Raw genomic sequence first — 17,955 nt, forward strand, 5'->3', positions numbered from 1 at the left:
ATTCATACATAAGGAGCAAGAGAGTAACTAGAGAAAGGGTTGGCCCACTCAAGGACAAAGAAGGGAAGTTATGTGAGGAGTCAGAGAAAATGAGTGAGATTCTTAATGAGTATTTTGCGTCGGTATTCACTGAGGAGGGGGACATGACGGATGTTGAGGTTAGTGATAGATGTTGGATTACTGTAGGTCAAGTCGTGATAAGGAGGGGGAAGTGTTGGATATTCTAAAAGGCATTAGGGTGGACAAGTCCCCAGGTCCGGATGCGATCTATCCCAGGTTTCTGAGAGACGCGAGAGAGGAAATAGCTGGGACCTTAACAGATATCTCTACAGAATCCTTGAGCATGGGAGAGGTCCTGGAGGACTGGAGAATTGCTAATGTTGTTCCCTTGTTTAAGAAGGATAGCAGGGATAATACAGGTAATCATAGACTGGTGAGCCTCACGTCAGTGGTAGGGAAGCTGCTGGAAAAGATACTGAGGGATAGGATCTCTTTACATTTGGAAGAAAATGGGCTTATTAGTGATAGGCAGCCTGGTTCTGTGCAGGGAAGGTCATGTCTTACCAACTTGATAGAATCCTTTGAGGAAGTGACAAAGTTGATTGTTGAGGAAAAGGTTGTAGATGTCATATACATGGACTTCAGTAAGGTGTTTGATAAGGTTCCCCATGGCAGGCTGATGGAGAAAGTGGAGTTGCATGGGGTCCAGGGTGTACTAGCTAGATGGATGGAGAACTAGCTGGCCAACGGGAGACAGAGAGTAGTAGTGGAAGGGAGTTTCTCAAATTGGAGACCTGTAACCAGTGGTGTTCCACAGGGATCTGTGCTGGGACCACTGTTGTTTGTGATATATGTAAATGATTTGGAGGAAGGTGTACCTGGTCTGATTAGCAAGTTTGCAATGACACTAAGATTGGTGGAGGAGCAGATAGTAAAGGGGGCTGTCGGAGAACGCAGCAGAATATAGATAGACTGGAGAGTTGGGCAGCGAAATGGCAGATGGAGTTTAATCCGGGCAAATGCGAGGTGATGCATTTTGGAAGATCCAATTCAAGAGTGAACTATACGGTAAATGGAAAAGTCCTGGGGAAAATTGATGTACAGAGAGATCTGGGTGTTCAGGTCCATTGTTCCCTGAAGGTGACAACGCAGGTCAATAGGGTGGTCAAGAAGACATACGGCATGCTTTCCTTCATTGGGTGGGGTACTGAGTACAAGAGTTGGCAGATCATGTTACAGCTGTATAGGACTTTGGTTTGACCACATTTGGAGTACTGCATACAGTTATGGTCGCCACATCACCAAAACGATGTGGATGCTTTGGAGAGGGTGCACAGGAGGTTCACCAGGATGTTGCCTGGTATGGAGGGTGCTAGCTATGAAGAGAGGTTGAGTAGATTGGGATTATTTTCATTAGAAAGATGGAGATTGAGGGGGGACCTGATTGAGGTCTACAAAATCATGAGGGGTTTAGACAGGGTGGATAGCAAGAAGCTTTTTCCCAGAGTGGGGGACTCAATTACTAGGGGTCATGAGTTCAAAGTGAGAGGAGGAAAGTTTAAGGGAGATATGCGTGGAAAGTTCTTTACACAGAGGGTGGTGGGTGCCTGGAACGCGTTGCCAGAGGAGGTGCTAGAGGTGGGCACGATAGTGCCATTTAAGATTTATCTAGATAGATACATGAATGGGCAGGGAGCAGAGGGATACAGATCCTTGGAAAATAGGTGACAGGTTTAGATCGAGGATCTGGATCAGCACAGACTTGGAGGGCCAAAGGGCCTGTTCCTGAGCTGTAATTTTCTTTGTTTCAAATAAAAATACTAAACTGGGGAAAGGCCAAGTAGTCTGTGTGTGAGTCAGTGTGACAGTGAATCAATGAGAGTCGGTGTGACAGCGAGTGGGTCTGTCAGTGAGTGGGTCTATCAGTGAGTGGAGTGACAGTGAGTTGGTGTGACTGTGAGTGGGTCTGTCAGTGAGTGGAATGTGAGGTGGTGTGACAGTGAGTCAGTGAATTGGTGTGAGTGGAGTGTGAATCGGTGTGATGGTGAGTGGAATGTGAGTGGGTGTGAGTGTGTGAGTGTGTTGTGTTGAGGTGCAGTGTGCCTTGTCGTGTAGTTATTTGGAGCCTGCCTGCAAGCTTGTGTTGGGAGCTGATAGTGGTGCCAGGGTCTCAGGGTGTGAGAGATTCCTGCACCCTTGTCTCTCAGCCTCCTGCCTATGGATTTAAATCAACAGGCTGCCAAGGTCTTGGATTTTGTTCTCATACGTGTGGGCTTCAATCAGAGTGTATTTTTAACCTCGCCCTCCTCACAGGGGACAGGAGGAGAGCCCTGTGCATTGCTGATTTCTGCTTTATTGAACTAGGAGCAAGAGATCAGTGCCAGTGTCTCTCCCTCCATCTTGCTGTCTCTGTCTCTGTCTCTCTCTCTCTCTCTCTGGGTCTGATCAGTTTGATGAAGGTCCTTCCAGGTAAGGCCAATCGCCAGGTCATCATGACCTTGATACTGATACTGTATTTTCCACTTTTAAAACTGAGTGACTTGTCATCTGCTTTGAATTCTGTTTTGAATTTAGCGACAGAAACTAACTCTAGCTTCTCTTAAAATACTCGGAGTCCCTCCCTCCGGTCTCGGTGCCAATCTGCATGAGATTGGCTTCTGGCCAGCTAACTATTTACACCGTGTGAAGAATAGACTGTGCAAGGAGAAGGTGACACCTGTCAGGCAGATACCTCCCCTGTCTGACCTGCCTGAGAGGTAGAGGACAAACAATAATTATTACTGAGGAACAAGAACCAGAGGGACACAGCGACAAAAACACAAGGGAGAGACAGAAACAGGGGAGGAGAGAGAGAGAGAGAGAGAGAGTAGGGAAACAGACGAGAGAGAACCGAGGGGGGAGGGGAAAGAGGAGAGAAACAGGGACAGAGAGGGGGAGGAGGAGAGTTAACTGGGATCTGTCTCCCGGTGTTTCTCACTAATGGTTCTTTCTGCACTTGAACCTTCTTCCGTGCAATGTGTGTTTGGGAATTAAAGCCAGTCAGTTCTGTCCCTGTCCGACTTTAGCAGAATGCAGAGAGCACGGTCACTGAGTGAGTGAGAGAGAGACACACAGGGAGGCAGGGAGTATAGGCTACTGCCCACACAGACTAGCTGCATTGCAGAGGGAGTGCGCCTGGTCCGCTCTCTCCTGCCTGCGCTCGGTTTGCAGCAGAGAGCCTGCCCCTCCCGATGCCTTCCAGCCCCTCAAGCCCCCTGTTCCCCAGCCTGGTGATAGCTGGCCATGTGCTCACCCTGCTGCTGGTCTGGCACTGGAGGAAGAGGCTGAGGCGCATAGCAGGTAAGCTGCACGCTTCGACACTTATTGGGGGGGAGGCAGTACAGGGCGCTACTGCAATGCAAACGCTACCGTCACTTAACGGAGGAAATCATTACTATGTCTATCATCTCCCATCATCAAACTCCTGCTGGAGTCCGCCTTAAAAGAGCTACAACACCCTGTGGGGGCCCACCTTAAAAGGGCTACAACCCCCTGTGGGGGGGGGGCCCTCCTTAAAAGGGCTACAACACCCTGTGGGGCCCTCCTTAAAAGGGCTACAACACCCTGTGGGGGGCCCACCTTAAAAGGGCTACAACACCCTGTGGGGGGGCCCTCCTTAAAAGGGCTACCACACCCTGTGGGGGCCCACCTTAAAAGGGCTACAACACCCCGTGGGGGCCCACCTTAAAAGGGCTGTGCTGGGAGCAACTTCAACGGTTTTCTTTGGAACAGATCTACTTGAGGTTTTGAAAATAGTGTAGGATTGTGACAGACAGGGAGGGAAAAAAACAAAAAAAATAAAAAAAGTACAAAATCGTGAGGGGTATAGACAGGGTGGATAGCGAAAAGCTTTTTCCCAGAGTGGGGGACTCGATTACTAGGGGCCATGAGTTCAAAGTGAGAGGAGGAAAGTTCATTGGAGATATGCGTGGAAAGTTCTTTACACAGAGGGTGGTGGGTGCCTGGAACGCGTTGCCAGCGGAGGTGGTAGACGCAGACACGTTAGTGTCTTTTAAGATATATCTGGACAGGTACGTGGATGGGCAGGGAGCAAATGGACACAGACTGTTAGAAAATAGATGACAGGTTAGACAGAGGATCTCGATCGGCGCAGGCTTGGAGGGCCGAAGGGCCTGTTCCTGTGATGTAATTTTCTTTGTTCTTTGTTCTTTGACTGTTCAAAGGGGCAGGAGAGTTGGTGACCAGAGGGACACAGATCGAAGGGAATCAGTAAAAGAGTCAGTGAGTTGGAGATACGAATGTTATGACACAGCAAGATGTTGTAATGTGGAATGCGCAGTCTGAAAGGGCAAGGGGGAAACTGAATCAATGTGGGCTCTCAAAGGGCATTAGATAAATATGTAATACAAGGCCTAGAGATTGCAGGGGCTGTGAGACCAATTATCCAGCTCTTCAAGGGAACTAGGACAGGCTCCATGGGCTGAGTGGCCTCGTGTATTGTGAGACTCAATGATTTGAAATGTTATGTCTGTTGTTATTGCTCAGATGATGTGTTAGATTGAGGAATGAAAGAAAGTTTAGGTGTTTTGATAATGATTGGTAGGGATCTCCTTTGTTTCAGTTTGACTTTACTCATTCTGTGTTTGAGCAGGTTGTGAATGATCCCAGAGATAGTCAATCTCTGCACTTTAAATCTTGTCTCCTGCGATAGGGTTAGGGTAAGGGTCTGCTCTACCCCCTGGCTCTTGCCCCAGGACTGGGGACTGATTAATACTATCCCTCTGGTACAGCCTCTGGTGATGGATTTCCTATAGACTCGAGCTTTGACCTTTTTCCGATGTGACTTTGCAGATCTCCCTGTAGAGAATCAATAACAGGATCTGGGCGTGGAGCCCGGAGGCTGTGTAATGGGAGTCAGTCCTGTTCTTCAAATATTAACACCAAGGCAACAAATTGCAACCTGTAGATCAGGAATTGCCTGAGGACAGCTGAGCTCAGATACCTGAACAGGTGTAAGCCTCGGCAAAGACATGGCTCTGTATCCCACTCCCTACTCCAAATGTTTTGTCTGGGTATGAGATCCACGGCTTCAGGTTTAGAGGAACGAGGAGTGTTCTCATTGAAACATATAAGATTCTTAAAGGCTTTTCTGATGAAGGGTCTAGGCCCGAAACGTCAGCTTTTGTGCTCCTAAGTTGCTGCTTGGCCTGCTGTGTAAATGCTGAGAGGATGTTTCCCCTCATTGGAGAGTCTTAGGACCAGAGAGCATAGCCTTAGAGTAAAGGAGCACCAGTTCAGCACTGAGATGAGGAATTTCTTCTCTTGGGGTTGTGAGTCTTTGGAACTCCTTGCCACAGGGAGCTGTGGGGCCAGAGTCTTTGTATATATTTAAGGCTGAGATCAACAGATTCTTGATCAGTCAAGGAATCCAGGGTCATGGGGAAAGGCCAGGAAAGTGGACGTGAGGAATGCCGGATCAGCCATAATTCCATTGAATGGTGGAGCAGTCTCGAAAGGCTGAATGGCCTACTCCTCCTATTTCTAATGGTCTTATTGGTCATTATTACATTGCAGTTTTGGGATTTTTCTGTGTCTCCTACATCTAAAGCTGACACTTCATACATAGAACATTACAGCACAGTACAGGCCCTTCGGCCCTCGATGTTGTGCCGACCTGCCATACCGATCTCAAGCCCATCTAACCTACACTATTCCATGTACGTCCATATGCTTATCCAATAACGACTTAAATGTACCTAAAGTTGGCGAATCTACTACCATTGCAGGCAAAGCGTTCCATTCCCTTACTACTCTCTGAGTAAAGAAACTACCTCTGACATCTGTCCTATATCTTTCACCCCTCAATTTAAAGCTATGCCCCCTCATGCTCGCCGTCACCATCCTAGGAAAAAGGCTCTCCCTATCCACCCTATCTAACCCTCTGATTATTTTATATGTCTCATCTGCACCTCATTGATCACAAAGTGCTTCGGGATGTCCCAAGGATTTGAAAAGGGTTATTAGAATGTAAATTTTTTTTCACATTTACTAGTTACAATGAAATGGCTGTGCACTGCCTGAGTCAGGACTGGGTGGGAATGTTGATGTGAAAAGCCAGGGTGGAATTGTGGACAGATATCAGGCCTTTGTTTGTATCCCTGGACATTGGGAAGGTAGATTAACTTCGCGACAACGCAGACACACACAATGATTCCAGTGGCAGCTCACCACCACCTTCTCAAGGGCAACTAGGGACGGGCAATAAATGCTGCTCAGTCACCCATTGTCCAGATTTCTTCCCATGTACCAACAGCAAACATCCCCTCCATGTGCAATCCTTGGTGACAGTTGTGTTTCAGAATAAACAGAATTAATCACAATGTTTTCCTGGGTCAGTGCAGGGACCTCTGATGTTCCAATATGCATTACTCGCTGAGGATTGAATGTGGGGGCCCCTGAGATGGTGCAGAGAGATTTCCCAGAATGGTTCCAGGGATGAGGGACTTCAGTTAACGGGTGAGGTTGGAGAATCTCCTTGGAGCAGGGGGCAGTGAGTGAGATTTGATTGAGGTGTATGAGATTCTGATTGGTTTGGGTAAGGCAGACAAGGAAATGTCTCGACATTAGCTGTTGTTTCCGGGACTCGGAAACATGGATTGAAGATTCCGGGCAAGAGAGACGGGAAGGTGCGGAAGACCTGGATTTACACAGCAAGTGTCCACTGTCCATGATGGGGCGCAAAATGGAGACAATGAACAGGGATTTAGGGGAATTGTAGGTGTAGGGAGATGGGGAGACTGTGGGGGAGGGGGACAGACTGGATTGCTCTACAGGGAGCCAGCATGGACTCGATAGGCTGAGTGGCTGAGTAATGTATGAGACATATTCATTGCTTGTAGTTGAGTGTGAAACTTGCTGATGTATTTTACGGTTTTTATGGATTCTGACTCACCCGTTCCACAGGAAGGAGGCTACTCACCAAAAAGCCATTCAGTTCAGAAACCATTTCCTCCTGAAAGGATTGGGTTCCTAGGAACTGTTTTGGGGGAGGGGCAGAGATGGAGGGACTGAGACATGGCACGGGGATCTTTTGGTGTTACTGGATCATTGTCTGTTCAATCGGGGAATCCTAGAAGTCAGCAGCGTAGAAATAGGCCCTTCAGCTCATCAGGTCTGTGCCAGTCAAAAACAACCGCTTAACTATTCTAATCCCATTTTCCAGCACTTGGCCCATAGCCTTGTTTACCTTGGCATCCAAGTGAACAACTAAACACTTCCTCAATGTGACGAGGGTTTCTGCCTTTCTCACAGTTACAGGCAGTGAGGCCCCAATCCCCCCCAACCCTCTGTGTAAAAAGATTTATCCTCACGTCTCCCTGTAAATGTCCTGGCCCTTTCCTTAAACCTGTGCCACTGATCACTTATTTCTCCATCAAGGGGAAATGTTCCTTCCTATCTCCCTTGTCTGTGACCCTTATAATTTTATCCATCTCAATCTCACCCCCTCTCCGTCTCCTCCACTCTCAGGAAAATGACCCCAGTCTGTCCAGTCTCTCTTCATCACTGAAACTCTCCAGCCCAGGCAATACTCTGGTAAATCTCCCTCTATACCCCCTCCAGTGCTATCACACCCCTCTGATAGTGTGGGTTCCAGAACTGCACACAACACTCCAGCTGTGGCTTAACTGATGTTTTATACAGATCCTGTACAACTGAGTATTAACAATTATTTGACTGGATTTCTGTGTGTTCACAGGGTTTTGTATATTAGTGGATCACGATGGTTCGCTGGGGAAGTGTGTTAGTGGGTCAGTGAATCGATAGGATTGTTAATGGATCAGTAGATTATCATGTGTTTTTGGTGAGTACTGTGAGATTGGATCATGCTGGGATAGTAGTAGATCACTGTGTCCATACACTGTAAGATAAATGAGCAAAATTAGGCCATTCAGCCCATCAAGTATGCCCCACCATTCAGTCATGACTGATATGTTTCTCACCCCTGTTCTCCTGCCTTCCACCCCCAGCCCCCATAACCCTTGATCCCTTTACAAATTGAGAACTTATCTATCTCCGTCTTATATGCTCTCAATGACTTGGCCTCCACAGCCCTCTGTAGCAATGAGATCCACAGATTCACCATCTTCTGGCTGAAGAAACACCTCCTCATCTCAATTTAAACAGTTGCCCCTTCACTTGGAGACTGAGTCCACGGGTCCTAGTCTCTCCTACTGGAAACATCTTCTCCATGTCCATTCCATCCAGGCCTCTCAGTATTCCGTAAACTTCAATCAAATCTCCACCCTTATCCTTCTAAACTCCATTGAATACAGACCCTTGAAAGTTGCCACCCAGGTTGACAGGGCTGTTAAGAAGGCATACAGTGTTTTCGCTTTTATTAAAAGAGGGATCGAGTTCCGGAACCAAGAGGTTATGCTGCAGCTGTACAAAACTCTGGTCCGGCCGCACTTGGAGTATTGTGTACAGTTCTGGTCACCGCATTATAAGAAGGATGTGGAAGCTTTGGAAAGGGTGCAGGGGAGATTTACTAGGATGTTGCCTGGTATGGAGGGAAGGTCTTACGAGGAAAGGCTGAGGGACTTGAGGCTGTTTTCATTGGAGAGACGAAGGTTGAGAGGTGACTTAATTGAAACATATAAAATAATCAGAGGGTTAGATAGGGTGGATAGGGAGAGCCTTTTTCCTAGGATGGTGACGGCGAGTATGAGGGGGCATAGCTTTAAATTGAGGGGTGATAGATATAGGACAGATGTCAGAGGTAGTTTCTTTACTCAGAGAGTAGTAAGGGAATGGAACATTTTGCCTGCAACGGTAGTAGATTCGCCAACTTTAGGTACATTTAAGTCGTCATTGGACAAGCATATGGACGTACATGGAATAGTGTAGGTTAGATGGGCTTGAGATCGGTATGACAGGTCGGCACAACATCGAGGGCCGAAGGGCCTGTACTGTGCTGTAATGTTCTAGGTTCTATGACCCAGAGTCCTGAACTGCTCCTCGTATTGACAAGCCCTTCATCCCCAGGAGCATTCTTGTCAGCCTCTTGTGGACTCCCTCTAGCACCAACACATCCTTCCTTGGATGCAGGGCCTAAAACTGCTCACAGTATCCCAACTACTGGCTGACCAGAGCCTTATACAGCCCTGCTCTTGTATTCCAGCCCTTCTGAAATGAATGCCAATGTTCCATTTGCCTTCCTAACCGTCAACTGAACCAATATGTTAACCTTAACAGAATCCTGAACAAGGATTCCCAAGCCCCTTCGTGCTTCTGATTTCCAGAGCCTTTCTCCACTTAGAACACAGTCTCTGCCTTTATTCTTCCTATCGCAGTGTGTAACATCACACTTTCCCACATTGTGTACCACCATCCACTGTTTACCCACGCTCCCAACCCGCCCAAGTCCTTCTGCAGCCTCCCCAGCTCCTCAGTTCTCCCTGCCCCTCCACCAATCTTTGTGTTATCCTGCAAATTTAGCAAAACAGCCCTCAGCTCCTTCATATTGATTGTTCATATATAATGCGAGTAGCTGTGGCTCCAGTGGAACATGACTTTCTGAAGATGGGTCTAGACCTGAAACGTCAGCCTTCCTGCTCCTCTGATGCTGCCTGGCCTGCTGTGTTCATCCAGCTCCACACCTTGTTTTCTCATCACTATTTGGGGCTGGTGTATGTTATGGATCACTGTTATTAGGGTGCCTAGACTCCCCTCCCCCTTTTTAACCTTCATTCATTGGACATGGGCATTGTTGGCTGGGCCCAGCATTTATTGCCCGTCCCCAGTTGCCCCATGAGAAGGTAGGGGTGAACTTCCTTCTTGAACCACTACATTCCTCCTGTAGTGAGTTGACCCACAGTGCTATTAGGGAAGGCATTCCAGGATTGTGACCTAGTGACAGTGAAGGAACAGTGATATATTTCCATGTCAGGATGATGAGTAACTTCGATGTGAACTTGCAGGAGGAGGTGTTCCCATGTACCTGCTGCCCTTGTCCTTCTCGATGGAAGTGGTTTTGGGTTTGGAAGGTGCTGTCTGAGGATCTTTGGTGAATTTCTGCAGAGCACCTTGTAGATAGTACACACTGCTGCTACTGAGTGTCGGTGGTGGAGGATGTGGGATGTTTGTGGGGATGGTGCCAATCAAGCGGCTGCTTTGTCCTGGATGGTGTTGAGCTTCTTGAGTGTTTTTGGAGCTGTGCCCTGTTAGGCAAGAGAGAAGTATTCCATCACACTCCTGCCTTGTAGATGGTGGTCAGGTTTTGGGGAGTCAGAAGGTGAGTTACTCGCTGCAGTATTCCCAGCTTCGGGCCTGCTCTTGTAGCTGCTGTGTTCATGTCGTGAGTCCAGTTGAGTTTCTGGTCAATGCTAACATCCAGGATGCTGATAGTGGGGGATTCCGTGATGGTAACACCATTGAATGTCACAGGGCGGTGGTTAGATTGTCCCTTATTGGTGATGGTCATAGCCTGGTATTTGTGTGGCACGAATGTCACTTGTCACTTGTCACCCCAAGCCTGCATATTGTCCAGATCTTGTTGCATTTGGACATGGACTGCTTCAGTATCTGAGGAATCAATGCTGAGCATTGCATCCCTGTTAAAAATGAGGGAAATCTTGCTTCCTGATGTGTCTAGAGACGTACTGGAGTGACGATCCCAGCTTCCTGGAGGTTTTACTGAGCCACTCAGACTTACCGTGCTCACATACAGTGTTTTCTCTGGAGATTTTGTTCAGAAACATTGGAAATAGAAGCAGGATGATGCCATTCAGCTCTTTGAGCCAGCTCCATTCAATATGGTCATGGCTGAACATCAAACTCAGTTCCATGATTCAACACTACCCCACACTTAGCCCCCAAGAGCAATAACTAACTCCTTCTTGAAAACAAGTCAGTGTTTTGGCCTCAACCACCTTCTGTGGCAGAGAATTCCACAGACTCCCCGCTGTCTGGGTGAAGACATTTCTCCTTATCTCAGTCCTAAATGGGTTTAGCCCATTTTGTAGACAGTTTAGTGCTGCAAGGGTTAAGCAATGTTTTCCTGAACTGTGGCTTTACCATTTTAATGACGAATTGTAGTTGTCAGTTGAGGGTTAGTGAGTATGGGACGGGAGTGTGTGAGCGTATGCCTTGCCCCTGAGATGGGTTTTGAATTTGGGGTGAAGGCTTTGGGCTGTGGAGGGTTTCTGGTTCCCTGGCTGGATACCGTTTTGTTTCTGCTGTTGTTCTGTTCTGGGTGTGGCAATGGTTCTCCGGGTTGTTGATTCAGAGCCAACTGGTTAAAAAAAATAAAACTGCAACTTGATCAGAGAGTGGACGCAGCCGTCGGCAGTGCAGAGAGCTGTAACTGAGAGCTTGGATACAAACAGAGAGAGAGAAACATAGACTGGGCTAGCACTGGACAGCAGTGTCTTCACCATGTGTTCCCAGGAGATGATCGAGAAGTCCGTTTGGTGCTGTTATACCCGCGAGCAAGACATTAATCAATACCTGTTGATGCAGATGTGTTGTCTGGGTGGGTAGCTGTGATCTCTGTTAGTCTGCATGAGGCGCTCTCTCATTCCCCGGTATTCCATTCAATAACGTGTTACTCTGTACTGCCGACAGCTCCTGTTAACCCCCTGTTACTCTACACTGCCGACAGCTCCTTTTAACTCCTTTTACTCTACACTGCCTACAGCTCCTGTTAACCCCCTGTTACTCTACACTGCCGACAGCTCCTGTTAACCCCGTGGTACTCCACACTGTCTACAGCTCCTGTTAACCCCCTGTCACTCTACACCGCCAACAGCTCCCATTAACCCCCTGTTACTCTACACTGCCTACAGCTCCCATTAACCCCCTGTTACTCTACACTGTCTACAGCTCCTGTTAATCCCTTGTTACTCTACACTGCCCACAGCACCATTATCCCCTGTTACTCTACACTGCCAACAGCTCCCATTAATACCCTGTTACTCTACACTGCCTACAGCTCCGGTTAACTCCCTGTTACTCTACACAGTGTACAGCTCCCGCTAACCCTGTGTTACTCTACACTGCCTACAGCTCCCATTAACCCCGTGTTACTCTGCACTGCCTACAGCTCCCATTAACGCCCTGTTACTCTATACAGTCTACAGCTCCCGTTAACTCCTTGTTACTCTACACTGCCTACAGTGCCCGTTAACCCCGTTACTCAACACAGTCTACAGCTCCCGTTAACCCCCTGTTACTCTACACTGCCGACAGCTCCCATTAACCCCCGTTACTCTATAAAGTCTACAGCTCCCATTAACTCCTTGTTACTCTACACTGCCTACAGCTCCCGTTAACCCCGTGTTACTCTACACAGTCTACAGCTCCCGTTAACCCCGTGTTACTCTATACCGTCTACAGCTCCTGTTAACCCCCTGTTACTCTACACTGCCTACAGCTCCCGTTAACCCCCGTGTTACTCTACACTGCCCACAGCTCCCATTAACCCCGTGTTACTCTACACTGCCTACAGCTCCTGTTAACACCCTGTTACTCTGCACTGCCGACAGCTCCTTTTAAGCCCCTGTTACTCTACACTGCCCACAGCTCCCGTTAACCCCCATTACTCTACACTGCCTACAGCTCCCGTTAACCCCCTGTTACTTTACACTGTCTACAGCTCCCATTAACCCCGTTACTCTGCACTGCCTACAGCTCCCTTTAACCCTCTGTTACTTTACACTGTCTACAGCTCCCACTAGCCCTGTGTTACTCTACACTGCCTACAGTTCCCGTTAACCCCGTGTTACTTTACACTGTCTACAGCTCCCATTAACCCCTGTTACTCTACACTGTCTGCAATGTCCATCTGACCCAAAATGTGAATGGAATTTTTTTCATTATTATTAATTCACGGGATGAGAGTGACGCTGGCTGGGCAGCATTTGTTGCCCATCCCTAATTGCCCAGAGGGCAGTTAATAATCAACCACATTGCTGTGGGTCTGGAGTCACATATTGGCCGAATCAGGTAAGGAAGGCAGTTTCCTTCCCTGAAGAACATTTGTGAACCAGATGTGTTTTTCACAACAGTCGACAATGGATTCATGGTCGTAATTAGATTCTTAATTCCAGATACTTTATTAAATTCAAATTCCACCATCTGCCTTGTTGGGATTAGAGCCTCAGTTCCCAGAACATTATCTGGGTCTCTGGATTAACTGTCCAGCGATAATTCCACTAGGCCATTGCCTCCCTGTGAGCAATTCAAAGAGCCATCTTTCTAATCTGTAATAACAAGGCGTGGAACTGGATGAACACAGTGCGTCAAGCAGCATCTTAGGAGCAGGAAAGCTGACGTGTTGGGCCAAGACCCATCCAGCTCTACACCTAGTTATCTCAAATTCTACAGCATTATAGGGTTATGGGGATAAGGCAGGAACAGGATACTGATTGTGGGTGATCAGCCATGATCATGATGAATGGTGGTGCTGGTTCGAAGGGCCGAATGGCCTACTCCTGCACCTATTGTCTATTGTCTATTATCTGCAGTTCCTATTATCTCTTTCTAATTTGTGTGTGTATGTGTGTGTGTGTGTGAGAGAGAGTGTGAGTGTGTGTCTATGTGTAAGAGAGAGAGAGTGTGTGTGTGTGTGTGTGAGAGAGAGAGAGAGTGTGTGTGTGGGGGAGAGAGAGAGTGTGTGTGTGTGTGTGTGTGGGAGATTAAGAGTGTGTGTGTGAGAGAGAGAGATTGTGAGTGTGTGTGTGTAAGAGAGAGATAGAGAATCTGTGTGTGAGTTTGTGAGAGAGTGTCTGTGTGTGTGTGTGTAAAAGTGTGTGTGTGTGAGAGAGAGAGATTGTGACTGTGTGTGTGTGTGTGTGTGTGTGTGTGTGTGTGTGTGTGTGTGTGTGTGAGTGAGAGAGAGAGTATGAGTGTGTGTGTGTGTGTGATTGTGTGTGTGAGAGAGAGTGTGAGTGTGTGTGTGTTTGTGTGTGAGAGAGAGAGTGTGAGTGTTTGTGTGTGTGAGAGAGAGAGAGTGTGTGTGTGTGTGAGAGAAAGAGTTTGTGTGTGTGGGAGTGTGGGTAAGTGTGTGAATGTGTGTGTGGGAGTGTGTGAGTGTGGGTGTGTGAGTGTGATTTATCTTCCACTTTCCTGCCTATTCCCAATAACCCTTGATTCCCTCACAGATTAATCATCAGTCTGTTTTAACTTTGGATTTCCTCCGTGTCCCAGCTTGGACTGCTCTGTGTGGTTAAGCATTCACAGATTCACTCTCCTCTGGGAGAAAGTAAATTCCTCTCATCTCTCTCTCGAATGGGTGACTACTCATTTTGTATGATGCTGTCTGGTCCTAGACACTGTTATAAGGGGAAACAAAGGGATCTGGGAGTGTTGGTCCAGGATTCTCTACAAGTTAACTTGCAGGTAGAGTCCGTAATTAGTCAGCGAATGTAATGTTGTCGTTTATGTCAAGAGGGTTGGAATATAAAAGCAGTGATGTGCTTCTGAGGCTTTATAAAGCTCTAGTTAGGCCCCATTTAGAATACTGTGTCCAATTTTGGGCCCCACACCTCAGGAAGGACACACTGGCACTGGAGCGGGTCCAGCGGAGATTCACACGGATGATCCCTGGAATGGTGGGTTTAACGTACAATGAATGGCTACGAATCCTGGGATTGTACTCATTAGAGTTTAGAAGGTTGACAGGAGATCTAATAGAAACTCACAAGATAATATATGGCTTAGAAAGGGTGGACCCTGGGAAGTTGTTTCCTTTTGGCGGGGAGACCAGGACCCGTGGGCACAGCCTTAGAATTAGAGGGGGTAAATTTAATACGGAAATGAGGAGGCACTTATTCAGCCAGAGAGTGGTCGGCTTGTGGAATTCATTGCCATGAAGTCCGGTGGAGGCCGGGACGTTAAATGTCTTCAAGGCAGAGATTGACAAATTCTTGATCTCACAAGCAATCAAGGGCTACAGGGAGAGTGCAGGGAAGTGGAATTGAAATGCCCATCAGCCATGATTTAAATGGTGGAGTGGACCCGATGGGCCGAATGACCTTACTTCCACTCCTATGTCTTATGATCTTATGGTCTATCCTCTCCACATCTCCACTGTCGTGTCCTCTGAGACTCTCATAAGGTCACCTCTTACCTTCTAAACTGCAGTATGTACAGGCAGCATCTAGCAAACCTCACCTCATAGGACAGTATCTCTATACCCGGGATCAGCCAAGTGAATCTTCTCCAGACTGTCTCCAAAACGAGTCTATCTTTCCTTCTTCTTCCATTCGTTACTCGCCCCTCTCAGAGAGAGCAGTGAATCTGAGGAATTCTTCCCCACAGAGGGCTATCGAGCCTGGGCCATTCAGTACATTCAACACTGTGCGGGATTTTCAATTGGTTAGGGAATTAAGGGTAAGGGGTAAAGGCAGGAAAGTGAAGTTGAGGATGATGGAGCAGATATGATGGGCTGAGTAGCCATCTTTTGCTACTACATCTTATGGTGTATTCGAATCTTCCTCGAATCTATGGAGATTTGAAAAATTGAAACCAAGTCATCAACTACCGCACTGGTCACACCTTTAGTGATGAGGTCTATCAGGAGCTGGGTGCTTGTTCGCTCACAATTCCAGCTGTTTCCTCAGATCACCTTCTGTGCTGATTGTGCTGTTTTTGAGTTCCTCCATTTCCTGATTTCCAGCTGTTTCTGGCCTGTTATTTGTATCTTTTTGGACTGAAATCCAAAGTACAGAGGGTGGTGGGTGCCTGGAACTTGCTGTGGAGGGTCGGGGTGGGGGGGGGGATAGTGGAAGCAGATGCTGTAGTGACTTTTAAAGGGCGTCTTGACAAATACATGAACAGGTTGGGAATAGAGGGATACTGTCCCCAGAAGGGTAGGGGGTTTTTGTTGTGACGGGCAGCATGGAGGGCTGAAGGGCCTGGTCCTGTGCTGTAATTTTCTTTGTTCTTTGTATACTGTGCTCAGTCGATGTGCCATCCTTATTCTCCAGCGTCAGTTCACCAAACTCTACTTCCTGGGGGAGCAATACACGTGTGAAAACTTTTCGCAGTTAACTCTTAGCTGTTAAAAATATTTATAGACACTCTAATGATCTACTTTTATGTTTCTTGTTAGCTTTCTCTTGTACTCGTTTTGTTCGCTTGTTATTAATCTTATAGTCATTCTCTTTGCTATATTTTAGACTCTGTCCTGTCCTCTCATATGCATTTTATCTCAGCTGCATGTTATTTTTTACCTTGTGTTTGATGTCTTTATGTAAATTACTAACTCCCCAGACTCTTACTGTCTGCCTGTGACTACAGTCAAATGACATTTCCCTAATTGAAGCTGGAACAGTTGCTCAGTCTGGACTCAAGGGTTAGAGCGAGGATCCCATGCATTGTCAAAGATCAGTTCTGTTTGTTTATTCCAGGAAAGGGAAATCACAGCGATGATGGATGAATGGCCTCTCTCAGTACTGGTGCTGTTGCTTTGTATGCTGCACTATGCCACGAAATCTGTTCCCAGAGTTTGACTAAATTTAAACCATGTGTGTTTCACAAGGATTAACTGACATATTTGTGGTGAAGGTTAGACTTTAAAAATAGTTGGAACTAATTGGCAGCGTTCATTTTAATGTTAACCAGACGGGGGATTCAGTAGCTGGTTTAAATCCGTGGTTTCACAGTGAAACGTTCATGTGGAGAAACCAGACTTCAAAACCGATCTTACATCCAAGGGTATACCATAATACACCCAGAAACATAATCTTTAATCGATAATTACGGTGACTATGAGAAGATCCCCAGTTGATTTGGTGACTTTTAGAGTCTCTCACAGAGATTTGGAGACTGTGGGAGGTTCTGTTAGTGATTTGGTGATTTGGTGACTGAGCGAGAGTCTTCTGGTGATGCACGCACTGTGGGATGATCTGGTGACTGTGGGGAGATTCTCATGGTGATTTGGTGACTGTGGGATGATGTCCTTGGTGATTTGGTGACTGTGGGGTATTCCCACGGTGATTTGATGACTGTGGGATGATGTCCTTGGTGATTTGGTGACTGTGGAGGATTCTAACTGTGATTTGGTGACTGTGGGATGATGTCCTTGGTGATGTGGTTACTGTAGCGGATTCTCACTGTGATTTGGTGACTGTGGGATGATGTCCTTAGTGATTTGGTGACTGTGGGGGACTCTCACGGTGATTTGGTGACTGTGGGATGATGTCCTTGGTGATTTGGTGACTGTGGGGGACTGTCACGGTGATTTGGTGACTGTGGGGGTCTCTGCAGTGATTTGGTGACTGTGGGGGACTCTCACAGTGATTTGGTGACTGTGGGGGACTCTCACGGTGATTTGGTGACGGTGGGGGACTCTCACGGTGATTTGGTGACGGTGGGGGACTGTCAGTGTGATTTGGTGACTGGGGGACTGTCACGGTGATTTGGTGACTCTGGGGGTCTCTGCAGTGATTTGGTGACTGTGGGGAACTCTCACAGTGCTTTGGTGACTGTGGGGGACTCTCACGGTGATTTGGTGATGGTGGGGAACTCTCACGGTGATTTGGTGATGGTGGGGGACTGTCAGTGTGATTTGGTGACTCTGGGGTCTCTGCGATGATTTGGTGACTGTGGGGGAGTCTCACGGTGATTTGGTGACAGAGGGGGACTCTCAATGTGATCTTGTGACTGTGGGGTCTCTGCAGTGACTTGGTGACTGTGGGGGACTCTCACGGTGATTTGGTGACTGTGGGGTCTCTCACGGTGATTTGGTTACTGTGGGGTCTGTCGGTGATTTGGTGACTGTCGGGGGTCTCTGTGGTGATTTGGTGACTGTGGGAGTCTCTGTGGTGATTTGGTGACTGTGGGGTCTCTCGCGGTGATCAGGTGACTGTGGGGTCTCTCATGGTGATCTGGTGACTGTGGGGTCTCTCAGTGATTTGGTGAGGGTGGGGAACTCTCACGGTGATTTGGTGG

The 17,955-nt window shown here is 47.5% G+C and overlaps 1 protein-coding gene across 16 annotated transcripts in view; it reads left to right on the top strand.

Annotated features, from left to right (window-relative positions):
* The window catches only part of LOC125463118 (plectin-like), a 392,251-nt gene that overhangs the window by 209,288 nt on the left and 165,008 nt on the right, over positions 1 to 17,955 (top strand). For 2 of the 16 annotated variants that reach the window (XM_059640957.1, XM_059640958.1), the window contains exon 1: positions 3,196 to 3,339. The exons of 10 other annotated variants lie outside the window; for them this stretch is intronic. In XM_059640957.1, the coding sequence (XP_059496940.1) occupies positions 3,231 to 3,339 (109 nt within the window). In that variant the 5' untranslated portion in view covers positions 3,196 to 3,230. Of the gene's footprint in view, positions 1 to 2,376; positions 2,470 to 3,195; positions 3,340 to 11,370; positions 11,534 to 17,955 lie in introns of those variants that run through there. 4 more of the 16 variants (XM_059640980.1, XM_059640991.1, XM_059640993.1 and 1 more) reach the window with 4 other exon arrangements.

This window comes from Stegostoma tigrinum, chromosome 2, assembly GCF_030684315.1.
Source record: "Stegostoma tigrinum isolate sSteTig4 chromosome 2, sSteTig4.hap1, whole genome shotgun sequence".
In the NCBI taxonomy this organism is placed as follows: domain Eukaryota; kingdom Metazoa; phylum Chordata; class Chondrichthyes; order Orectolobiformes; family Stegostomatidae; genus Stegostoma; species Stegostoma tigrinum.